This window comes from Pelophylax lessonae (assembly GCF_965119305.1).
Source record: "Pelophylax lessonae genome assembly, chromosome: 6".
In the NCBI taxonomy this organism is placed as follows: Eukaryota; Metazoa; Chordata; class Amphibia; order Anura; family Ranidae; genus Pelophylax; species Pelophylax lessonae.
This window is the reverse complement of record NC_138773.1, coordinates 97,872,300-97,899,323: the sequence shown is the minus strand read 5'-3', so window position 1 is coordinate 97,899,323 and position 27,024 is coordinate 97,872,300. Positions and strand designations below refer to the sequence as shown.

Here is a 27,024-nt window from a genome sequence, read left to right as displayed (position 1 = left end):
AAGTGAGCACCGACGACCAGGTGGCCACCTTGCAAACCTGCCTCACTGACGCCTGATGACAGAAAGCCCAGGAGGCACTGAGCACCTGAGTAGAATGCGCCTTGACAGGGTGAGGAGAAACCTGACTTAATGGAATAGGCCTGAATCACCGTCTGTCTGATCCATCTGGAAATGGTCGCAGAGGAAGCAGACAACCCTTTCCGAGGCCCATCCGTGAGCACAAATAGGGAGCCTGATTTCCTAAAAGACTCCGTAGCTGCCATGTACACCCTAATCACCTGGACCACATGCAAGCCTGGGGCACAGGGAAGGCAACACAATGTCTTCATTCAAATGAAAATCAGAGACAACCTTTGGAAGGAATGACGGACAGGGGCGAAAAACCACCTCATCTCTGTTAACCACCAAGTAAGGTGAACGACAGGATAACGCCACCAATTCTGACACCCGCTACCTTCTGGGGCAGCATAAACAGAGAAATCTCCCAAAGATCCTCAAAAGGGAGGCTTCTGGAGACTGAGAGCACCAATTTGAGGTCCCAAGGCGGTAACGGAGACCACACTGGAGGAGCCAAGTCCCGAACTTCCCAAAGAGAAGTATGCACCAGGGAGTGTGTGACCAAGGGCCGTTGAAAGAAGCTAAGCCGACAACTGGCCCTTGATAGTACCCAAGACCAGTTTCTGCTCAAACCCCCATTGAAGGAAGGTCAAGATCTGAGACACCGAAAAGGAACGAAGATGAACCCCGAGAGACTCACACTACACAATGTATGTCTTCCGGAGAACGAAGCCACCATATCAGGGACTCTTTCGTTCCCTGGCTCAGCCGGATCTGATTTTCCACAGCGGAGTCTTTTTCCATTTGGCCAGAATCTCCCTTTGCAGGGACCTCGTATGGAACTGTGCAAACACAACTGCCTCAAAGGCAGACACCATCAGGCCCAGCACCCGCATGAAAGTCCGGAGGAATAACCTACTGCTGGACAACAGGAGACGAATTGCAGCCTGCAGAGTCAGACCCAGATAGTCCATCTTTGTGGATGGAACTAGAGCAGACTTCTGAAAATTCAGAATCCAGCTGAACTCCCTCAGAGTTTGTATGGTAACTTCCAGGTTTTCCACCAGAGCAGTAGGACAGTCCGCTTGCAGAAGGAGGTCGTCCAAGTAACCCAGTAGCTCAATCCCCCAATGGCATAACATAGCTAGCACCGCGGCTAACACTTTTGTGAACACCCATAGAGCAGAGGCGAGACCAAAGGGTAACGCCACAAACTGATATTGCTCCTCTCCCACAGCAAAGCGGAGGAAGCACTGGTGATCGGCACTTAATGGAATGTCCCCACCCCAGGCGGAGAAGCAGGCCACCCCACAGCCTCAGCGTCAGTAAAGGAGGGGGGGAGAGGTGGGTGGATGGTGGGTGATATGGCCCACAGATACCACCAGACCGATGAGGGGGGTGCCTAACGGGAAGGAGGGGAACCCATTTATCTCCGTTGTTCATTACTCTCTCCCCTCCGCTCTTCCATTCACTACATGATAATATTATTATGGCATTCTTTTACACTTGTTTAGATAAGAGTAGATGCAAGAGATTATCTAAAAAAAATATAAAAAGAATTCCATAATAATAATATCATGTAGTGAATGGAAGAGGGGAGGGGAGAGAGTAATGAACGGGGATAAATGGGTTGGGCATATAGCCTCATTACTTACAGGCAAGCTCAAAAAGAAATAAATAAAAGAGTAAACCCAGAATATATAAAGAATATAGTTCTTTTTGAGCTGACCTTTAAGTGATGAGGCTATATGCCCAACCCAGTTATCCCCATTGTTCATTACTCTCTCCCCTTCCTTCTTCCATTCACTATATGATATTATTATTATGGCATTCTTTTATACTTTTTTTTAGACAAAATCTTGCATCTATTTCTAAAGACTAGATCCACGAAACGCGTAGAGATTTAGGTTGTCAAGAATCTTTTTGATCATCATATCATCATGCATTCTTACCTATCTGTGAACATTATGGATGCCAACATTGGGATAATTATGAACTTATAGTCTTATACTTTATTCATTGATTATGGATCCGCTTATCATTTCTTGTATGCTTGGAATTTTATTAAATGATTGTAATATGTAACCTGTTATGTAATAAATATACAATTATGTTTACCTTGTGAGTTGCCTCATGTAAAGTCCCACGACCAATGTATCCTCTACTGTATTGTATTCAGGGATGGAGGCATCTCACTCATGATGCATCCGATCATTACTATCTCTAGATCTCCATTGTCATTACAGTTTTTCTTTAAACTTAAAAATCAACCTGTGTCGGGTTTATAATAAAAAAGTGCGTACAAGGTACAAAATGTTTAAAAATTGTCACATATATATAAAAATGACACCCATACCATAACCCAAAAATCTCCAGCACATACAGAGGAATGCTCTGCATAGTTTATGATCAGTGGGATTAAGTTTAAGGCATAAGATAATGATAAAGTAGAAAAATACCTCGCTGCACTCAGGGTAGACTCTGTAATGCTCATTTAAAGATGAAGAAAAAAAATGCCCATACAAGCGGTTTGGTTACTGAGGCTTTGTTTGCAGCTGCCAGTTGCTGAAACTGCAGAGGATTTCAGCCAGTTAAGAGTAGGAATTAGCGTGGGCTGCAAAATCATCTGTGTGTATTACAAGAGGAAATATATTGCTTAAAAATGATCAAAATAATAGCACAGAGAAAGAATAACATGTTTTAAAGGCCTACAACTAATAAGAGATATTTCGACTAAAACCTGCATTCACTTTATCTGGTCTCCCACAGTACACAGAACATGGAAATGCAATTATTGCAGTAAATATAAACTGCTAAATATCTTTTCTCATCAGAAGTATATAGCAGTCTTATGACTTGGTTAAAGCTTGGAGGAGTTTTCATTCTGCTCTGATTGGCCTATGAGGCTGCAGGACCCCTGACCCTCTGTCTGGACAGTGCTGATTGGCCCTGTGCTGATCACATGCACCCTCTCAAGAAAAGAAAGAAAAAAAAAACTCTCAAGCAATACACATCAAACTGAGCATGTGCAGAGTACCCCCAAGGCTCTTTACAATCAGCAGATGGATTGGGTACAGTAGAAGAAGGGGAGGATCAGAGAAGACAGGATCAAACAGCCTTTTTACACAATGCACAGGATTACCCCTTAGATTCCAAAGTAAGTATACTAAGCATGCTTTACTACATATACAGACTGATTTTACTGTTGTGGGTTTAGGAACACTTTAAGCTTTGACAATAAAACCTTGAAGCTGACTGGTTTCTATGCACAGCTGCAACAGATTTGCACTCTCCAGTTTTATTAAATAACCCCCTATGTAACCGCTATATATGGGCCCCAAGACACCCTTCCACCTAAGTGTGCTCCTGCTTCATCAAAGCCCAAATCGGCAGGCTTGAGGGTGTTTTCTTGAACAAGTTCTGCTGCAGCTGGAAGTACTGTCTGGAACTGGTGCATGGATCACAAGGCTGGCTGAACTGAATTTATCTAACCACTTGCCGACCGCCCCACACTGTTTTACTGCGACAGGCTGGCTCGGCTGCGCGAAACAACATAGCCCTACTTCGGTCACGTGCGTGGTGCTGGGGGGGAGCGCGCGCCGCCTGTGGCACCCTCCCGCCCCCACTAGGCAGCGGGGATGCCGGTCCACGGAACTGGCGGCCGTGATTGCCGCCGGGCACCCACGATCGCTCCCTGCTGAGATAGAAGGACGGTCAGCTGTTGTAAACACAGCTGACCGTTCTTCTCTCCGAAATGATCACAGAGCCACTGTGTTCCTTTCTATATAGGATCACAGGTCTCTGTGGTAATTTCACAAGCCCATTCCCAATACAGTTAGAAAACACTCCCCTAGGCTCACACTTAAAGCGGTTGTATCCCGCTTTTTGACACTTTTACCTACAGGTAAGCCTATAATAAGGCTTACCTGTAGGTACAAATAATATCTCCTAAACCGGCACGGTTTAGGAGATATTTACAGTGCATGCAGCCGCTCGCGCGAGCGGCGCATGCGCTCTGAAGGTCCGGGGGGACCTTCAATTAACTTGCCGGGAGCTTGCCGGAAAAATCACTCCCGCGCGCATGGCCAATCAGCGCGCTGGAGCCGTCTCTTTCGGCCAATCAGCGCGCCGGAGCCGCCAAACCCGGAAGAGACGACGAGGGATCATGGCAGCGCCCGCATCGATGTCCGGGGGTCCGTGTCGGGGCTTCGTTTTAAGGTAAGTTAAACATAATGGGCTAGTATGCGATGCATACTAGCTCATTATGCCTTTGTCTTGCAGGTTTTTTTTTTTTAAATAGGGTTTACAACCGCTTTAACCCTTTGATCACCACTGTGTTAACCCCTTCCCTGCCAGTGTCATTATTGCAGTAACAGTGCATATTTTTAGCACTGAGTACTGTAGTAATGTCATTGGTCCCCCCAAAAGTGTCAAAAATGTCAGTTAGGGGTCAGATCTGTCTGCCGCAATGTCGCAGTCCTGCTAAAAATCCCATCCCCCATACAGTTAGAAATCACTTCCCTAGGCTCACACTTAACCCTTTAAACACCACTGTGTTAACCCCTTCCCTGCCAATGTCATTAGTACAGTAACAGTGCATATTTTAAGCACTGATTACTGTAGTATTGTCACTGATTATTGTTTATATATATTAATAATATAATATTATATAATAATAATATAATATAATTAATATATATATATATATTGTTTTTTTGTTTGTTTTCTCAGAATTGTTGCTACTTTTTTGTTTATAGCACAAAAAATAAAAATCGCAGAGGTGATCAAATCCCACCAAAAGAAAGCTCTATTTGTGAGAAAAAAAAGGACATCAATTTTATTTGGGTACAGTGTCACACGACCGTGCAATTTTCCGTTAAAGTAACGCAGTGCCGAATTGCAAAAAATGGCCTGGTCATTAAGGGGGCAAATCCTTCCGGTCCAGAACTGGATAAACATGTACTGTAAGTAAATGTTTTTATTTAAAGATGTATGTATTTGCATGTAGCACAGCCCTAAAAGTTATAGGCAGCTCCATTTAAAATCACAATGGTCGCTGGTATCCTTTTTTGTGACCATCCATGAAGCTAAGCCTTTGAGAATGCAAGCACAGTCTTCCAAGCATCGTGAAAAGCTTGCTGAACTCGGCCCCAATGATTTATAGAACTCAGACTATTGGAAATGGAGCTGACAATGTCAGGATAGTATTAACAGCTAAAAGATTAGAAAAAAATGTTGCTTTGCATGTCCTAAGCTGTAGAGTATAAAACTGCCTGAAGAAACAACTGTTTTTAGTAACAACCAGATTCTTCCATACTATATTAGGAGAATGCACAACAAAATCCATCCAGAACATCAGGTCTTTCAGACACGTCTACAGACAGCAACCACCAAGTCAACGAATAAATTCTCTAGAAAAGAAAAAATTCTGGTCCTAACAGCCAGAACTTTCTTCCCCTATATTCCTTCGCTCAAACATCTTCATCGGACAGGCAACCCACCGGACTAGCTGTGCACTCTGAAAACCATAACGTGCCTTCCCCAGGTTTCATGACGAAGTGCGTCAGGTCACCTATCCAGTCTTAATTTTGACGTCGAATTTAGTTTTAGTCAAAGTCTTTAGACTAAAATGCTAATTTCGTTTTAGTCGTGTTTTAATCATCTGAATTGTTTTAGGTTTAGTCGTATTATAGACAACTAAAATCGAATGGATATATTTAAATTGTAATGCATTATTTAACCATTTTTTTAGAATTTGCAAACTCATTATATACCCCGGGAGTAAATCTGTAATACCATTATTATTTATGGTATTGAGGTTTGAACACACACTACACATACAGATTTAGCCGTTGGGATATCTCACCAGTGTTAAATTGGATATCAAATTTAAATTTAGTTTTAGTCTTTTGACTAAAATGCCATCTTAGATTTAGTCGTATTTTAGTCATCTGAATTGTTTTAGTTTTTAGTCGTATTTTAGTCGACTAAAATAGTGTTAATTTTGTTGATGAAAATATTAAACGAAATTAAGTCCTGGTTCATACATAAGCAATGCAGGAACCCTGCGAATCCACTGCAAGTTCCCGCATCGCATTCAACTCGCAGGCAGTTCACACTGCCATATGCAAATCGCCGGGATGTCAATACAAAGTTAATGACACCCCGAAATCAGTTTGCTTATCGCAGTGCAAACTGTCAGTTTCGGACATGAATTGGATCGCATAGGTGTGAACACCCATGCGATCCAATTCTGGTGCGGACCCAAAAAAGGGTTCTGTGCAAGTTGTGTCCGAATGCAATGCGAATCCAGCCAATTCACATTGCACAGACATGGCATGTGATTTGCAGAGCAGTGCGCTGTGATTTATATGCAATGTTTGTGATCGCATAAATGTGAACCGCCACTAACACTGCTCCTATCCTGCCTGAATGACCCACTAAGGGGGGATGGGTATCGATATGCCTGACTACTGTAAAGCCTAGTACACATGAGCAGAATTTTGGGCGACATTTGGCCCATGTGTATGGCAGCTGGTCCGACAGAAGTCGGTCGGCTTCTTTTGGATGTGCATGAGGTAAAACCAGCAGCCGACCGACTTCGGATCAGCAATCTCAGCCAACAGTTGAGACCCTTAATATAAGAAATGTTATGGAGAGTAATGCCTTGTACACACGCAACGATTATCGGCCGACCGATCGGCCGTCTTTTGTCCAGTGTTGTTGTGTTGGTTGAAATGTGCCTAGACTGCACACAAATTTTCTCGGCCAACAAAAATCTACATCAGAAGTGATGTCATGTTCTGGTTTTCTTTTGGTGTGTTTTTTCTTCTCTGAGCATGCCCAGTCTTGCTCATCAGATTTTTGTCTGCCGAAATCTGTACTGACTGACGGAAAATCGGCCGTTGTGTAGACGGCCAACAAAAATTTTATAGCCTGCACACCAGATTTTTTTCGGCCGAAAAGTCGGAGTCGGTTGTCGAAAGCATCATACTAACAAGCCGAAAATCGACCGATCGGACGTTGGCCGAAAATTCACGGCCAATAATTGATGCGTGTGTACGAGGCATAAGGGTGGGAGTTTATATATGACTGGTGTGTGGCTGGGAGGAAATCAGTTGTATGGCCCTATAGGTAATGACTGAGCACTGCATATGTCAGATCAATGCTGTAAGGATGATTCTACAAAATCAATAAAAATCGCTTATTATTTTGTTCCAACTTTTATAAATTATGGGCTTCAAAAGAAAAAAAAAAACATACAAACGACCTCCAAATTTACTTTCTGCGACTCAGAGAAACAAACTGGAAGCAGCACAACACTTAAATTACAGTCTATTTCAGTTTTGCTGGAAGGCTACACATTTGTGATGAACGCATTGGCCAAGTTGTGTAAGTTCGGGCAGACTTTAAGCCAAGCTGGATACAAAGAATACATGTTGGGTTCAGCTCCCCACATCTACAAACCAGGACACATCAGAAGTCTTCATTTCAAGAACAGAGGGCTATTTGAAAAACCAGAAATGACTTTGTGAAGTTAATCATAACCCATGCTCTGCGATTCATGAAAGTACAATATGATGTGGTATTCTGGCTCTGCAAGACTCAACTGATGTGGAAATGATGTTGTGCCATAAATATAATTTAGAGCCTTACACACATTAATCATCAGAGCAAGCATCCACAATAAAATCTGCTTTAAAAGAGCAAGCTTGGAATAGTCTCGTTTTCTGTAGACGTTGGGAGTAACAGACGAGATACAGAATGAGTCATCAATGTACAACGTGGTGAGATACATGAGGGCAAGGAGGGAGTGGAAGGGAAGGAGATTGGACTTTGGAGATGTCAGCGAGCCAACTAGGGGTGGTCTAGGGGCAGAGATGTATAGTAACTAAGTAGAGCTACTTCACTACTGTACTTAAGTACCGAAAGGCGGTATCTGTACTTTCCTAGAGAAGAATTTTTTTCTCCTACTTCTACTTTTACTTCACTACATTTTTTCAATGATTTCAATACTTCTACTCCGATATTTTTTTTTTGTGCTGCATAGTTACTCGTTACAATTATAAAAATTACCACTGCCAGAACAGTAGATGGCAGGTTTCATGAAGTTCAAAACATGTGTATTATCAGCGCATATGAAAATAAAAGCTACTGTATGTATAAATAAAAGCTGCATTTGAAAAATTAAAAAACAATATGATGTTCAAACTTTTGACTTCTTTCTTTAATAACTACATTACACAGTACTTGTACTTTTACTTTCAGTACTTGAGTAGCAAAATTTTTAAAAAAACTACTTGCAATACTTAAGTACAAAAAATACTTCAGTACTTCTACTCAAGTCACTTTTTGATAGAGCACTTCCACTTCTACTCAAGTCACTTTTTGATTGAGCACTTGTACTTTTACTCAAGTATGGGTTTCGAGTACTTTATACAACTCTGTCTAGGGGTTACCTGTTTGATTGGACAAAGAAGGAATGGGCTTCTTAATTTTTACTGGAGGACTACAGTCCCTTCCAGTTTTAACCCATAACTGGCTTACTAAATCGTTGACTGACAGAACATAAAAGTTAGGCCTCAACGACCATGAAATATTAGTGCTGAATCCTTACTATTAGAGACTTCTGGAGTACTATTACCTTTGGAGGGTTTTTTCCTTTTTGTTCTATTAGAATCCTTACTATTTGAGACCTTTGGAGGGTTGTTTTCCTTTTTTTACTATTACAGGCTCAGCATTTTCACAAAAAAGGCAGGCCAGGTGGTGCAACTTTCTTTCCTGCAACCACAGGGGCGTAGGGAGCCGTCCCTGCAGGGAGAACACAGTAATTATTACTAACAGCTATAGCCGCTGGCAATAATTGCATGACGAAAATCCAATATGCGGGTTGTACCCAAGTTGATCAATGGATCGACTTGGGTACATTCAGCCTGCCCATAGATGGTTTGAATCTTGGCTGTTCCCGGCTGAACGGCCAAAATTCAGACCATCTATGGACAGCTAAAATCTCCTTATAGTAGTATTAAACCCTCAGTGATTTTATTTTAAACACTTCTGGACCGGAAGGTTTTGCCCCCTTAATGACCAGGCCATTTTTTGTGATTCGGCACTGCGTTACATTAACGAACAATTGCGCGGACGTGCGACAATGTACCTAAATAAAATTGATGTCCCTTTTTTCCAACAAATAGAGCTTTCTTTTGGTGGTATTTTTTCACATTCTGCTAAATAACATTACCAAAAAAAAATGTAAAAATTTTGATTTTTTTTTAACATTTTAGGACAATTTGTTTTCTGCTACATATTTTTGTTAAAAAAAAAAAAATCGCAATAAGCATATTTTGATTGGTCTGCGTTATTTTACCGGACAATTGCGCGGTCATGCGACACTGTACCTAAATAAAATTGATGTCTTTTTTCCCCCACAAATAGAGCTTTCTTTTGGTGGTATTTGATCACCTCTGCGATTTTTATTTTTTGCGCTATAAACAAAAAAATAGTGACAATTCTGAAAAAAAAAAACCAATATTTTTCACATTCTGCTATATAACATTCCCAAAAAAAAATAAAAAATCGGATTTTTTAACATTTTAGGCCAATTTGTTTTCTGCTACATATTTTTGGTAAAAAACAAAATAGCAATAAGCGTATTTTAATTGGTTTGCGCAAAAGTTATCACGTCTACTAACTACGGGAAAGATTTTTCACTAGTAATGGCGACGATCTGTGATTTTTAGTGGGACTTCGACATTGCGGCGGACAGATGGGGCCCTTAACTGATATTTTTGACAATTTTGGGGGGACCAATGACATTACTACAATAATCAGTGCTAAAAATATGCACTGTTACTGTAATAATGACACTGGCAGGGAAGGGGTTAATACTGTGGGTGATCAAGGGGTTAAATGTAAGCCTAGGGGAGTGTTTTCTAACTGTATGCGGGTTGAGCTTTTGAAATGATCATAGAGACATGTGATCCTATATAGAAGGATCACAGGCACTCTGTGATCATTCCAAAGAAAAGAACGGTCAGCTGTGTTTACAATAGCTGACCGTCCTTCTCGATCAGCGGGGAGCGATCGCGGGTGCCTGGCGGCAATCGGAGCCGCCTGACCTGTGCATCAGAGTCCCCTAGCTGTAGGAGCGTGACCGACGTAGAGCTACGTTGGTTCACGCAGAAGGGCCAGCCTGCCGTAGTATATCTGCAGCAGGCGGTCCTTAAGTGGTTAACACACTAAGTACAATAAAATAAATATCCCACAGAGGAGTTCCTTTGCCATCCTAGGCTACAGGGATGTGTGTTTCTATTGATGCACACAATGTAAGGAGGCAAGTTTACTCCCTGCATAAAAAGTTGGTTCCATAGAATGGTGCAAGAGAAAGGAGCTAACCTGATGCAGAAAACCAGCAGTCACGGCACCAGCTTAAAACAGGAACATAGAGAAGGATTAAAAGATAAAGCAGCTGCATACTCGGTAAGTAATTAAGTGCTAAAAAAGGAGGGTCTGATATCATTTTAAGCCCCGGTTCACACTATAACTCCCATGTGAATCACACAGGAACTACACCGCATTCATGTGCAATTCACATGCCATTCAATGCGGTGCAATTTGAGCCCATTTATTTTAAATGGATTCAAATCGCACCTTTAATGGAGCTGCACTGCAACCACACCTCATGGGCATTTTGTCCCGTGCGATTTGCGATTCTTTTTGGGTGTCGTTATTTTTGCATTGAAGTCTGCAGCGGATTGCAAACACAGCGCAATTGCAATGCAGTACGGGAAATGCGCAGGGCTCGCTGCGTTTCCTACACCGCATATGTGTGGATCTATTTCCCTATGTGGGCCTAATTTCCCTAACATAAACTTGCCCATGCAGGCAAGGGGCCCCAGTAGTAAAATACACTGTGTGAATTGTAAAAAAATATTGTTTAAAGTGATATTAAAGTCTTGTTTTTTTGTTTGTTTAAAAATATCAAACATGTTATACTTACCTCCTCTGTGCAGTTGGTTTTGCACAGAGCAGCCCGGATCCTCCTCTCCTCGGGTCCCTCGCTAGCACGTCTGGCCCTCCCTCCTGCCAAGTGGCCCCACAGCAAGCAGCTTGCTATGGGACCATCTGAGCAGAGGCCACTGCTCTGTGTGTCCATTTAGACACAGAGCCGTGATTCGGCCACACCCCTCTCCCTCCTCATTGGCTCACTGACTTTGATTGGAAGTGGAAGCCAATGACAGAGTCCTGGACAGCCGAGGCTCTCATGCAACATTGCTGGATTGAGATGGGGCTGAGGTAAGTGTTGGGGGGGGTGAGGAGGGCTGCTTCACACATTTTTTTATCGTATTACATAAAAGGCAGTACGATAAAAAAAAAACTTCTGCATTTAGAACCACCTTAATGCAAATGTCATACCTGTAGGCCATTTCTGTCACCCATAAAGGATGCCTACTGACATCCTATGCAGGAAGAGAGAGGATGTACCCTCCGGGACTGCCCATAGGGGTAGCCAGTACTTTTTTTCTGCCTAGTGTCCTACTCCTGTAGAGGGCAGTATAACCCAACTCCTCCTCCATTTCAGGAAAACGAATGTGGTATTTGTCTTTAGTTGTCCTCAAAGAAAGGTGGCCAATTTGTTGTAGCCCATGCCCCGAAAATAACCTAGAACACAGTAGTTTAAGCATTGGAAGTATTTCAGCCAGGTGTCATGGGTGATATAAAGGCCTACAGGTATGACATTTTCATTAACACAGTGTTTTTACAAACCTAAAATGTGGTGCACTTTGTGTGGTTTTATAAAGTGAATATCTTGGCAGCCCTGCACTATAGTTATGTATTCTTTTCAGAACGAGGCACAAAAATTTAGATATAGCTTAATTAAGGCCTGGTTTAACCCAACCTGATAATCATATTACACAGGATGGTCTTCAGCCGTATAGTCCTTGACATACAGAAGAGGAATACTTCAAGTTACTTTTGCATTCTTGCATGGCAAGAAACATTTCTCACTTAACTTTTGCCCCCACAGATGCAAGCCTTTAGAGTGCTTTTAGCTATTTCAGTACCAACCTGGAAACTTACCAACAACATCGGGTTTTACAAGCCTCTATATAATGCATTCAAAATATGTTTGTGGACACCTGCCCATTTCACATATTTGTATTAGCATTTTTTTTAACTATGGGCAATAATATAGAGTTGACCCCCCCCCCCCTCATCTGCAGCTATAACAGCCTACATTTTTGAAAAGGCCCTACACAAAAATATGGGCTGTGTCAGTGGGAAATGGTGCCCATTCAGCTAAAGGGGCATTTGTGAGGTCAGGAACTAATATTGGACAAGAAGTCCTGGCTAAGAATCGGCATTCCTATTAAGAGGGTTGTAAAGTCAGAATGTTTTTAATCTTAATGCATTCTATGCATTAAAATAAAAAGCCTTATGTGTGTAGCAGCCCCCCCTCAGTCCCCCTAATACTTACCTGAGCCCCCTCTTTATCCAACAATGTCCATGAGTGCCTCAGCCATCCAGAACGCTCTCCTGATTGGCTGAGACACAGCAGTGGCACCATTGGCTTCCACTGCTGTCAATCAAACTTAGTTCACTCATCAGGAGAGGGGGGGGGGGGGCGAAAGGCAGATCCGTTTCTGAATGGCTGTAAGGAGCTGCAGCTCGGCCCGGGTGCCCCTACAGCAAGCTAATTGCTGTGGGGACACTCAACAGGAGGGAGGGGCCAGGAGCTCCACCCAGGGACCCGAGAAGAGGAGGATCTGGGCTGCCCGGTGCAAAACCAACTGCACAAAGGAGGTAAGTATATCATGTTTGTTATTTTAATAGAAAAAAAATTAGACTTTTCAATAACTTTAATGCCAAAAGGTGTTCAGTAAGGTTGTGATCAGGTTTCTGTACAGGTCACATGACCTTTTTACACAGGGGCGCTACCATGCTGGAACAGAAAGAGCTTTTCCTAAGCTGTCGGTCACAAAAAAATGTCTTTGTAAGTTGGAGCATTAACAAGACTGTTTGCTCAAAACACCTGAATTCTATACATATATATTTATACGCACACAAAAAACACTGATCAGCCTAACTTATCATTATGATGACCCATCTAATAGCGAGTAGGTTCCCCTTTTGCTCACAAAACTGCCCAGACCCCTTGCGGCATAGATGTCACTAGAAAGAACTCTTAAGGTATACTATGGTATCTGTCATCAAGCCATCAGTAGCAGACATCCTGTAAGTTACAAGGTGGGGGCTCCAAGGGGGCTCAGACTTGTTTTTCAGCACATCTCACAGATGCTCAATGGATTTTGATTTATAGAATTTGAAGGCCAAGTTAACACTTCCAACTCGTTGTTATGTTCCTCAAACCATTCAGTATGGCAGGGTGCATAATCCTGCTGAAAGACGCCACTGCCATCAGGGAATTTCCATGAAGGGGTGTACTTGGTCAGCAAAAATGTGTAGGTGGGTAGCACATGTCAAAGTAACATCCACATGAATGGCAGGACCCAAGATTTCCCAGGAGAACATTGCATCACACTGTCACCACCTCTTGCCTTCCTCCAATAGTGCATCTCTTCCTCAGATAAGCAACGCACATGGACTCGGCCATCCACATGATTTAAAACAATTGTGATTAATCAGACCAGGCCACCTTCTTCCATCACTCCATGGTCCAGTTTCAAAGCTCACATTGTAGACGCTTTTGGTTGTGGACGCGGGTAAGCATGGACACCCTGACCAGTCTGCAGCTACACAGCCCCATACACAACAAACTGCGATGCCCATGTTTTCTGCTCTAAACACATCAACTACATGGAAAAAGTTTTCTTGCTGCCCAATATATCCAGCTGACTTTCAAATACCATCGTAATGAGATAATCAATGTTATTCACTTAACCTGTCAGTGATTTTATATATATATATATATATATATATATATATATATATATATATATATATATATATATATATATATATATATAAACACATACACGCACACATAAACATACACACATACTAGTGTTGCACGATTACTTGTTAAAAAAACGCAATCTCCATTCACACGCCCCCCACGATCTTAAAACGGCATGTCCTCGATTACAGAGCAGTTACTCTGCTCACTCACAGCTTTCAAAAAAAAGAAAAAAAGAGCCTCCAAATATTTATCAGCATTGTTAAAGAGGTTTTATTTTTTTTCAACCTGAAAGAGAAACACATAATGAGCTAGTATGCATCGCAATAAGGTACTTACCTTAGAACGAGCCCCCGCCGTGCCACCCGCTTACCTATATGATGGGCGTCATGTCCAGTCGCCCGTCTTCCGGGATCGCGGCATCCGGCCATCTGATTGGCCGGAGCCGCGGTGACGACACTCCTACGCACGCGAGCGGGAGCCGACGGTCACAGCACGGGGCTCTGAAGGAACGGCACCAGCGGCCGTTCCTTCAGAGCGCATGCGCCAGTGACGTCACTGGCTGCATGAAAGGTAAATATCTCCTAAACGGTACATGTTTAGGAGATTTTTACAGTACCTATAGGTAAGCCTTATCATAGGCTTACCTATAGGTAAAAGTTGCAGAGGAGGGTTTACTTCCTCTTTAAGGCTGCTAGATAACTATAAACACAATGTTTTACAATGTATCATTTCCTTCTTTTAGGCTCCGTTCACATGTAGGCGTTTTGGGGCGTTTTTGGGGAGTTTTTCTGCTCTAGGATCAGCTCTCAAAACGCCCAACAAGACAAACCCTATTCATTTCAATGGCCCCTGTTCACATCTGAGCGTTTTGACGCTGTGAGCAAAACGCCCAACGCTCAAAAAAGTACATGAGCTTCTTTTTGGGCAGATTACAGGCGTTTTCCATTGGTCTCTATTCAATCTAAAAACGCCTGCACAAAAAACGCCTGTAAATCGCGGTAAAATCGCGGTAAAAATCGCGGTAAAAATCATGGTAAAATCGCTGTAAAAAAAGCGCGAAAACGCTACGCTCAGGTGTGAATGTAGCCTTAGATAAAAGGAATGAACTTCCCTCTGTAAGTGAGGGCAGTTTAACTTCTTAAAGACCAGGCCTTTTTCTGAAACGTGTTGCTTACAAGTTAAAATCAGTATTTTTTGCTAGAAAATTACTTAGAAACCCCAAACAGTTATATTTATATATATTTTTTTTAGCAGAGACCCGAGAATAAAATGGTGATCATTGCGATCTTTTATGTCACACTGTACTTGCGCAGAAGTCCTTCAAACGCAGTTTTTTGGGGAAAAAACATACTTTAATGGATTAAAAAAAAATAAATAAATAAACAGTAAAGTTAGCCCAATTGTTTTTGTATAATGTAAAAGATGATGTTAAGCTGAGAATCACTGGAGAATCGTGATCTTTATTCTAAGCAAAAAAAATGGTGATTCTCATTTTATCCAGAATCGTGCAGCTCTTATACATACGTACAGTACACACAATACATACACACACACACTGCAAATTGACACTGTTATACAAGCTGTACACTCACTACATTACATTGTAGAAAAGTGTCATTTCTTCAGTGTTGTTACATGGAAAGATATAATAAAATATTTACAAAAATGTGAGGGGTGTACTCACTTTTGTGAGATACTGTATTTATATATATATATACACACACACACACACACACACACACACACACACATATATATATATAATATATACACATACATACATACACATATATATATATATACACATACATACATACACACATACATATATATACACATACATACACACATATATATATATATACACACACATACATATATATACACATACATACACACATATATATATATACACACACATTTACACACCCACATGGTATATTTACACACATACACACATACACCGCACACATATATACATACTTACATGCACTTCCCTAACCGGTGTTTGAAAAATGACATAGGAAGTTGTTCTTGTGTAAACCAATACCCATTTTATTGGCTCTTTAAATGTCCTAATTCCCCTGCTGCTTCCAAGGAGAGTAGCAGTCATTTATAATGAAGCTGGTTTAGTTATTTAAAGTTACTCAGCTCTCTGTAATTAGACTTTAGCGGGAAGAGTGTTTGCCAACTTGAAGTGAAATATTTAGACAGATGCCCTTGTCTGGTCGCCCAGCGTTATCATTTATCTTCTGGTGTTCCTACATGCCTACCAACCAGCTTTTAAAGACATGATCTCAGTATTTCATCCCATTGAAAGAAAATGCCTCTGTTTTATTAAAAAGGAAGTATTTATAAAAACTAGACAGGGTACAAACAGTGAAAACATTCCAGAGCCATCCACCAACGTGTAACACTTTCCACCACATCCTGTGTGACCCTCCCGTACAATTTGCTAAATGACGCCACACAAGGCCATCCAAGCACTGAGGCCAGATTTAGAAAATGCTGCTTGTCAACTGCAAAAAGCCCCCACAAAGTAGCCAGGCGCTGCGGTATAACGTACACTGTGCTCTATTGTCTATGCAGGGAGGTGAAGGGTTGAGCTTCCAGTTTTATGCATTTAACGCTCCTTCTTCTAACATCCATGTTGACCTTCTGTCCTTTGACTGTTCTAGGATAAATTGGCGGGTGCTTGCTCCATTTTCACATATCCGTTCCACACACAGAGAGTGGTAGATATGAGACCAGGGCTATTTATCATGTTTGTGGAAGTTTTCCAAGCCTTTTTAGTTTTTTTACTCCAAACAGTCTGGTAAAACAGATTATCCAGCAATAAATAAGCAGTAAGACTGGATTCTTAACCAAGTCTATGTTTTTCTTTTGACTGTGATGATTCACAGAAAAATCAACAATCCATATCTCCGTTTTCAACAGACAATCACCGCAAAGGTGTGTGTTTCTGTGTGTCCAGGACCACACTGGCCATTGCAAACTGCTGGTTGACTTTCAAAAAACCACACAGATTCCACCCAGATCCAACAATAGTAAACAGGGTTTTAAACATCACATTTAAAAAAGGTGACTTATGGCGCTTTTCCACTGCATGGAACCGAACAGTTCGGCTCGCTTTTGTGCTTTTCCACTGCTGGTACCGCACGGTACGGTGTAGGAACAGTTCGGTACGGTACGGCAGCACTTTTCCACTGCATGGAACCGAACGGTACGGCTCTCTAAAACAGTACCACCTCGATTGTGGTTCCAAGAGGTATCATACCGGTACCATATCCCACAATCCTTTGCATGCAGTCACTACTAGCCACTGATTGGTCAGAGAATCGTTGTTATCCCACCCACTTAACTTTAGTACTTCTTTAGTGGAAAAGCAAACCATACCAAACCGTACCGAACCGTTCCAACACCGTACCATGCGGTACCAGCAGTGAAAAAGCAAACCGGGCCAAGCAGGGCCGAGTAGAGCCGAGCTGGTACTTGCAGTGGAAAAGTGCCAAAACAGTATACTGTAGTCATTATATTACTAAAGCTGAACTCCAGAGATCGCCATCAATCCAGCTATGTATTCTTTCAAAATAATTCATTTTTAAATGCCGCTAGTATACAGTAAATCTGTCTTTATTTTAGCTGGATGGGAGGAAGCAAAGTGAGGAACCGGCCTCAACTGCAGTTTACAGTGCTGTCAAGATTGGAAGCTTACTTGAGCAGAATGATGATCTCATCAGTATGGTGATGTTCATTCATTGCCCAGGCAGCAGGCTGGAGGGGAGTTAGCTTTGATGCTTAACTGCACTGAAGTAGAGATCAACAACCTGGTTATTCTCTCTGATTTACGCTATATTGTCAAAAGTATTGGGCGCCTGCCTTTACACGCCCATGAAATTTAATGGCATCCCAGTCTTAGTCCATAGGGTTCAATATTAAGTTGGCCCACCCTTTGCAGCTATATCAGCTTCAACTCTTCTGGGAAGGCTGTTCACAAGGTTTAGAAGTGTGTTTATGAGAATTTTTGACCATTCTTCCAGAAGCGCATTTGTGAGGTCAGGCTCGCAGTCTCTGCTCTAATTCATTCCAAAGGTGTTCTATTGGGTTAAGGTCAGGACTCTGTGCAGGCCGGTCAAGTTCCTCCATCCCAATTTCACTCAACCATGTCTTTATGGACCTTGCTTAGTGCAGTGGTGCGCTCTCATGTTATAACAGGAAGGGGCCATCCCCAAACTGTTCCCACAAGGTTGGAAGCATGAAATTGTCCAAAATTTCTTGATATGCTGGTGCCTTATGAGTTCTCTTGAAACTAAGGGGCCAAGCCCAACCCCAGTCTTAGTCCATAGGGTTCAATATTAAGTTGGCCCACCCTTTGCAGCTATATCAGCTTCAACTCTTCTGGGAAGGCTGTCCACAAGGTTTAGAAGTGTGTTTATGAGAATTTTTGACCATTCTTCCAGAAGCGCATTTGTGAGGTCAGGCTCGCAGTCTCTGCTCTAATTCATTCCAAAGGTGTTCTATTGGGTTAAGGTCAGGACTCTGTGCAGGCCGGTCAAGTTCCTCCATCCCAATTTCACTCAACCATGTCTTTATGGACCTTGCTTTGTGCAGTGGTGCGCTCTCATGTTATAACAGGAAGGGGCCATCCCCAAACTGTTCTCACAAGGTTGGAAGCATGAAATTGTCCAAAATTTCTTGATATGCTGGTGCCTTATGAGTTCTCTTGAAACTAAGGGGCCAAGCCCAACCCCTGAAAAACAACCCCGCACCATAATTCCCCCTCCACCAAATGATTTGGACCACTGCAAGTCCATAAAGACACAGATGAGCAAGTTGAAGCCCTGTACACACGATCAGATTATCGAACGATCTGTCGTCCGTTTTTTGTGGCATGCTAGTCTGATGTGGAAAGTGAAGAGGTTATTTACATACGAATTTTCCCATACGACAGAATTCTACTTCAGAAGTGATGTCATGTGTTGGATTGCTTTGTATGTGTTTTTTCGTCTCTGAACATGCCTAGTCTTGCTCTTAAGATTTTTTTCCGTCGAAATCTGTACTAATGAGACGAAAATCGGACGTTGTTTTACGGACAACAAACATTTTATAGCCTGCACATCAGGATTTTGTCAGCCGAAAAGTTGGAGTCGGCTGTCGAAAGCACCATAATAACAATCCGAAAGTCGGCAGATCGGTCGTCGGACGAAATTTCCCTTCAGATTTTCTTATCGTGTGTACGGGCCTTTAGGGTGGAGGAACTTGACTGGCCTCCTGCCCTCAACCTGATAGAACACCTTTGGGATGAATGAGAGCAAAGACTGTGAGCCAGGTTTTCTTGTTCAACATAAGTGCCTGACCTCACAAATGCGCTTCTGGAAGAATGGTCAAACATTCCCATAGACACACTCCTAAACCTTGTGAACAGTTTTTCCATAGGAGTTGAAGCGGTTATAGCTGCAAAGGGTGGGCCAACTCAATATTGAAGCCTACGGACTAAGACTGGGATGACATCAAGGTGTGTGTAAAGGCAGGCGTCCCAATATTTTGGACAATATAGTGTAGCAGCATGGAGCAAAAGACTAGCAGATCAGTATTTTTTGTAGGTTATAGATTTCACTCATATGTATGTGAAGCATGTGTCTGTTTGGAGTTCATATTTTAAAGTATTAAAATTAGTGAGCTGCAATATAGTTTTGACTTTGTGTTAAAGCCGCTTTAAAAAAAATAAAATAAAAAAGGTTCATACTCTGACTCGCGGATCTAAGCTCCCTGCAGAGATGTGGCCTTCAGCAGAATTTTCACATCTGACATATTTCTTGATATGTTGAATGCTTGGTCCTCTGACCCATTCCATGGTTCCATCCGGCATTATAGTGACATAACGGCTGGCAGATAGAACAACAACACTTCTGGAAATGTTGGATGTGAAGATTCCACAGAACGATGTGCAGCTCTTGAAAGGAGCAAAGATCAAAGGAATGTGCAGGGGGGGCAGGTGGCCATCAAATGTCTTCTGCAGGTGGTTTGTTTTTTACAGGTTTAAAAACATGACAGTTTCCTTAAAATGAGTGTGTGTACACAAAAAAAGTTCCAGCGCTTATCAGAATCGAAGATGGTTGAGAAAAAAAAAAAGTTTTTGATGTTAACACGTTTTTTTCTAAATGCTTCTCCATTTCTGTTCTATCATTTCCAACCAAATCCAACCGATTGCATAAAACAATGCAGTACATAAATACAGTACCAAGTATTTTAAGTGCTGTGGGAACTTTTACAGACATATTTTTAAGGCATATCAGTAGTCCATACAAGCATCTTCTAGATTGTGTTAGCACAAAACATTATACATAAAGAAAAGTTGAGTTGCATTTAATAAAGACCAATAAGCACTAACAAAACAGTAAGGCTTCATGTACACGGGACGTTGTTAAAAGTCCCTTTGAATGCTGGAATTTTTAGGACGTTTAAAACATCCGTTAGGTCGCGTTTGCACCCGCGTTTAGCGGGCGTTTGCGTTTAGAACCGTTCCTAGAGGTCAAAAAATCATTCCCCTTTAAAATGGAAAAACGTGAGCGCTAAATGCGGGTCATCGTGTTCGGTCGCGTTCGGCCGCGTTCGGTCGTCTTTTTGCGTTTGAAACGCCAGGAAACACACGTTCAAACGCAAATAATTGCTTTCCAAAAAACGTCCCTGAAGTCAACTGCCTGCAAATGACTGTAAACGACCTGGTGTACATGAACAGATAAGATAACATGTAGGTGGGTTCAGGGGCTTCTGAAAAAAACGCCCAACTGCTCCTAAACGGCCATTTACAACGTCCCATGTACATGGAGCCTAAATGTACTGCATAGCTGGATACAATATTGAACAATTAAGTAGTTTCTAATGTTTAGGATCCAGTAGACACATTTTAAGGAACCAAGGAACATGTTATTTTACCAAAAACATAGTCATTTAAAAAAGGGGTTGGGTGCCAGCCATGACTAAGGTCTGTAGGCACACAGCCTCTGGTGGCCAAACTAACATTAAACTTTTAGGATCCCCTCTTTTAAACAAAACAGTTTCTTGTTTTATTGGACACAACCTGGTTTAGAATGGCATGGCCATGTATAATAAGGAAAGAGATGATTTACTTGAGGCCAACACTGGCCAAATCCAAGCCAACAAACTTTCAGTGGTGGTTAACTTATGTAAGTTCTCCAACTACATTAGTAAAAAAAATACTTTTCTGCTGCTACATGTAACTGCTTAAGCCAATCTGCAAATCAGTTGTTGAGATACTACAGATACCAGCATGGTTAGTGTGCCTCCAGTTTCCCCTCATAATATTTAATAATGCTGTCCAAAAAAATGAAACCTGAGTCATTTGAGGTACTGCATTTTGTACTATTTTACAAAAATAGTCAGTTTTGCTATTTCAGAGCAGAAGAAAGTTAAAACAGGACACAAACAACATCACAACAACCCATAGGCAGTGGTGTATTTAGGGTTTGTGATGCCCTAGGCCTGACTAAACTTGTGCAACCCCTAAATTAAATATGAGCCACCCCTTCCTGTTAAAACCACGCCCCTTCCTGTTTAAGACCCACCCTGCCATCTGTAAACCACATCCCTTCCTCTTTAGGCTCCACCTTTTGTAACATGCATGGTGAGCCTTAAGCTGGCCATATTCTTATACAATCTCCTTTTGAGCTTCCATCAAATGTGTAGTACAAGGACCTGCCTGCCTTTTCATGCAGCGGAGCTTTATTGCTGCCCCCCTGCAAAGTGCCGCCCTAGGCCCAGGCCTAGTTGGCCTAGGCCAAGATACAGCGTTGCCCATACGCCCAATACAGTGCCCCCTTCCCCAGCTCTCTCCTTCTGCATTGTACAGTATGTGCATGTCTGATTTCTTGTCCACTGTTTGCATGTCTCACTTCCTGTCTACAAACAGGACAAAAGTCACCTCCTGCTATAACCTCCTGCACACTCCTTCCTTTGTGTGTGCCCTTCCTTATGCTGGACAGGAAGTCATTTATATTATCCTAAAAGGTGGCTTTATGGTCAATATCTGGACTGAAAGCATAAAAAACTGAAAATGAGAGGGTCCAGTTACAATGGAAAAAATCACATGGTGATAGGTGATAGGTGTTAACGCACATAAATCATCATAAGGAACAAAGCAGCCGGCCAAGTTCAATATCGAATTAACAAGGGATCTCAATGTTACCAGTAGGCAAAGAGTATGCTAAATCAAAATGTAGGTAAAATTACCCAGCAAGAGACTTATACAATACACTAAAGGCAACATTCACGTAGAGAGGTTCTCCTACAAAACATATGCAAAAATGAAGAACAAGAATGAATGTCTCCAAAATCTGCGATATACTTTACTTCTTTGGCTACTGCTGCTATTGGGGCTCTTCATAGCTGACTATAGTGCCATCCTGTATTTTGATGGCCTCTTTTTGTAAGTTATACCTAAAATGTGCTAAATAAACACCTTAAAAAAAGAAAGGGTCAGGTACAGACATTAGAATTCCTTTCTGTCCCAAGACATCAAGGCAAGATCATTCCAGCAATAGAGAGATACATTTTACCAGAATGATTATACAGTACAACATGAAAAACTCTACGCAGACACCATGGAGTCAACCAAAAACCACCATTGTTCAGAACACCAACTGTGCAGAAACACTCGGCCACTCAGGGTAAACCCTCAGCGGGGTGGGGTCTTCATGTGAACATTGCAAAGAAAACATGACCTTATTAGAGCCCATTCACATTAGCGCGACTTGTCAGGCGACTTGTCAGCCTGACAAGTCGCGGTATGTCGCCGTCCATTGAGTAGTACAGGACCCGTTCTAATAGGAGCAACACAAGTCGCTCCGACTTAGAAAAAGGTTCCTGTACTACTTTGGGGCGACCTCGGAGCGACCTGCATAGACTTCCATTATGTCGCCTCAATGTGAATGGGCTCTTACAGTATAATTTACATCCCCAATGTGGTTATGTAAACAAAAAACATAAAAACCATTACAGTACTTATGTAAGGAGCCTGATCCCACCTGCTTCATGTTTCGGGGGCAATAAAAATGTCGAGTTAAGACCTTTTAGTGCTCATGATAATGCCAACAATCCACTTCCTTTCCATCCATGACTATACATATGTACATCAATATGTATCTGAAGTCTAGACAACATAAAACCAAGATACCCATGCAGAACATAATGTACAAAAGAAAGGCATACCCGGCGTGGCTCAATAAGAGGCACAAACAATTCTGGCATGTAAATTTAATTTTTCTCACAGACATCAATTTTATGTGATCAAAAAGCAAAGTTCTCTTTAATATGGGCCACAGGTGTGACACCTTGGGGCATCTGGGACTCATTGCTCCCCCCATTACACCAAAACAGAAAGAAGCCACAAAAATGCACAATATTACTCACGCAACCGGCACCTATGACAACATTCTCAGCAAGGGTCATACACTTTTGTAAACATGCCAGTCTAAACATACAGATTTGCTTCAACACGTCAATATTACCATGCATGATGCCTCTTATATAATATACTTTAGGCCATGGGCTTGTGGTTTACCTTGACACTCCGGTGGTGTATCCTTGATGGCTGGCATTTAACACTGCTGGTATTGCAGCAGCCTGTGCAACGTTTCACCTCCACACAGGGCGGCCATATCAGAAAGTTTGCAGATGTTGGGTCTATTTGGCTACGAGGTATCTCGTATATAACAGTCCTTGTTTTGCAGGCCGCAGGGACAGCTTCCTCTATGAAATAAAAAGACCACAAATAAATAATCCCTTCATAAACTGCAAATATACATTTAGAGAGCAGTCATTTAGTAATCTAGTTTATAAAAATGGATAAAAAATTATTAAACACAACTTCTCAGATTTTTTGGGGTTATGTGTAATTAGAAGACTAATTTAAAGATCCAAGCCCAATCACTAAAATCTCATAGAATATTTCACATTATTTCAAAAGAAGATTTCAATCTTTTTTCAAAATCATTTTAAAATCTGCAGTTTTAAATTAAAAGAATGTCTGGTGATCCTGCCATGAAGGTCTTTATTCAGGCACCTCCTGTTATGAGACGGTAGCCATTTTCAAGCTGCACTCTCCATTACTCTGTAATTTTCCAAATCTCAATCCAATTGAGCATTTGTGGGATGTGCTGGAAAAATAAGTCCGATCTATGGAGGCCCCACCTTGCAATTTACAGGACTTAAAAGATGTTCAGGAACTTCAAGCCAAAGTGCTGCAAGCAAAACTTGGCCAGAGCACAACTCTCTATTTTTCGGCTGTTCCACAAGTTTGTAAATATCCCACATTAAAATATTCTTGCCAAACGCTAATGCTCTAGGAATTATGTCAATTTTGCAGAGAAGATTGTTTTTTCAGACATTTGCACATAATGTACTTCATTTATTCCATAATCTAAAAATGTCTTATATTGATCGTTACCATGATGCTCTACCACCTATGTGTCAAACACAAGGCCCGCGGGCCGAATCCGGCCCTCCAGGCCATTTCATGTGGCCCTCGCACCTCTCCTGCAGCTGCAAGAGAGCTCCAGCCCCTGTACTTTTTGCTTTCCAGCAATGCCTACAGCTTCTTCCCAGCAGCTGCACAAGATAAGGGGGGGTTCACTATGATGTAAGGGTGAGGGACTCAACTTCTGATGGTGGTGAGGCTCTTAACACCTTATGTAAGGGTAGGGGATGCTCTGGACATCTAGTCTTACAGATACTGTACAACCGGCCCTTTTGAGGGCAATCATAATGCTGATGCGGCCCGCGATTAAATTGAGTTTGACACCCCTGCTCTACCAGGTGAGGGAATAGATGTCCAAGGATGCCTATGAAACTAATAGAGGGTTGCAGTATTCACTTGTGTGCCTTGTTAGAGGGAAGAATCTGTTGCTGTTGACACTTTCAAAGAAGAACAAATGCAATGTCCTCTATCACTATCATCTCTCCTTAAAATTATGCCAAATCTTAATACCTAGTAAAAGAGAATTGACGGTGCAATATACCACTGGCTGGGGCAGCAAGGGAACAGCTTCATAGCATACGAAAAGTCAATTGTAGTGAATTTGCCAATGGCAAGGTGTCATTATGTTGAAGGTACACTATATGGCCAAATGTTTTAGGATTCCTGCCTTTACAAGCACATGAACCTTAGTGGCATCCCAGTCTTAGTCCGTAGGGTTCAATATTTTGTTGGCCGACCCTTTGCAGCTATAACAGCTTCAACTCTTCTGGGAAGGCTGTCCACAAGGTTTAGAAGTGTGTCTATAGGAATGTTTGACCATTCTTCCAGAAGAGCATTTGTGAGGTCAGGCACTGATGATGGACAAGAAGTCCTGGCTCGCAGTCTCTGCTCTAAATTATCCCAAAAGGTGTTTTATTGGGTTAATGTCAGGACTCTGTGCAGGCCAGTCAAGTTCCTCCACCCCAAAGTTGCTCAAATTCATGCTCTCAATCTTGTGGGAACAGTTTGGGGATGGCCCTTTCCTGTTCTAACATGACTGTGCACCAGTGCACAAAGCAAGGTTATCCATGTCTTTATGGACCATGCTTTGTGCACTGGTGTGCAGTCACGTTGGAACTGCAGGGGGGCATCCCCAAATGGGGGCATGAAAGCATATCAAAATGTTTTGATATGCTGATGCCTTAAGAGTTCCTTTTACTGGAACTAAGTGGCCAAGCCCAACCCCTGAAAAACAACCCCACACCATAATTCCCCCTCCCCCAAATTATTTGGACCAGTGCAAAAAGCAAGGTCCATAAAGACATGGATGAGCGAGTTTGGGGTAAGGGAACTTGACTGGCCTGACCTCAACCCGATAGAACACCTTTGGGATAAATTAGAGCGGAGACTGCGAGCCAGTCCTCCTCGTCCAACATCAGTGCCTGACCTCACAAATACGCTTCTGGAAGAATGGTCAAACATTCCCATAGACACATTCCTAAACCTTGTGGACAGCCTTCCCAGAAGAGTTGAAACTGTTATAGCTGAAAAGGGTGGGCCAACTCAATAATTAACTCTACAGACTAATGCCCCGTACACACACATCGATAGTTGGCCGTGAATTTTCGGCCAACGTCCGATCGGCCGTTTTTCGACTTGTTAGTATGATGCTTCCGACAACCGACTCCGACTTTTCGGACGAAAAAAATCTGGTGTGCAGGCTATAAAATTTTTGTTGGCCGTCACCACAACGGCCGATTTTCCATCAGTCAGTACAGATTTCGGCAGACAAAAATCTGATGAGCAAGACTGGGCATGCTCAGAGAAGAAAAACCACACGGAAAGTAAATCACATGACATCACTTCTAAAGTAGATTTTTTGTTGGCCGAGAAAATTTGTGTGCAGTTTAGAGCACATTTCAACCAACACAACAACACTGGACAAAAGTCTGCCGATCGGTCGGCCGATAATCGTTGCATGTGTACGAGGCTTAAGACTGGGATGTCATTAAAGTTCATGTGCGTATAAAGGCAGGCGTCCCAATACTTTTGACAATATAGTGTATTTTGACGTTATACCCTACATAAAGTTTTGAATTTTGAATCCATGAGTATGCAACTTAACCAATGAGCTTCATTGATGAAAATATCACAACTGGAAACTGAGGGCCAACATTGTGTTTTTTTTTTCCAACAGACAATTTTACAAATGAATTCCACCAGGTAGAATATAAATAAAAACAACAGACCGCATTTTCTTAGTGCTTTAACCCCCGCACACACTTCATGTACCAGTCAAGATGGTGAGTCATCAGAACACCTGCCAGCTATCCCAGTCATACAATTTGTCACCAACGTCTTACTAAATATATTCTGAATGAGTGTGAAAGTACAATCTATGTCCTCTGTGAGAAGTGCTTGAGAGCTGAAAAATGAGGTGTAGTTAGCACAAAAAAATGATTTATAGCCTGCAGAGATAAACTGAAGCTTCCTGAGCAGGAAAAGTATTATTTGTATTATGTCTCAAATATGGATACACAGGTTTATCTTACCAACGGTGTATGAGACCGGT

The 27,024-nt window shown here is 42.0% G+C and overlaps 1 protein-coding gene across 3 annotated transcripts in view; it reads right to left on the bottom strand.

Moving 5' to 3' along the window:
* The window catches only part of PDGFA (platelet derived growth factor subunit A), a 101,137-nt gene that overhangs the window by 41,301 nt on the left and 32,812 nt on the right, over nt 1–27,024 (bottom strand). For all 3 annotated transcript variants that reach the window (XM_082260278.1, XM_082260280.1, XM_082260279.1), the window contains exon 4: nt 23,559–23,746. In XM_082260278.1, the coding sequence (XP_082116404.1) occupies nt 23,559–23,746 (188 nt within the window). The remainder of the gene's footprint in view (nt 1–23,558; nt 23,747–27,024) is intronic.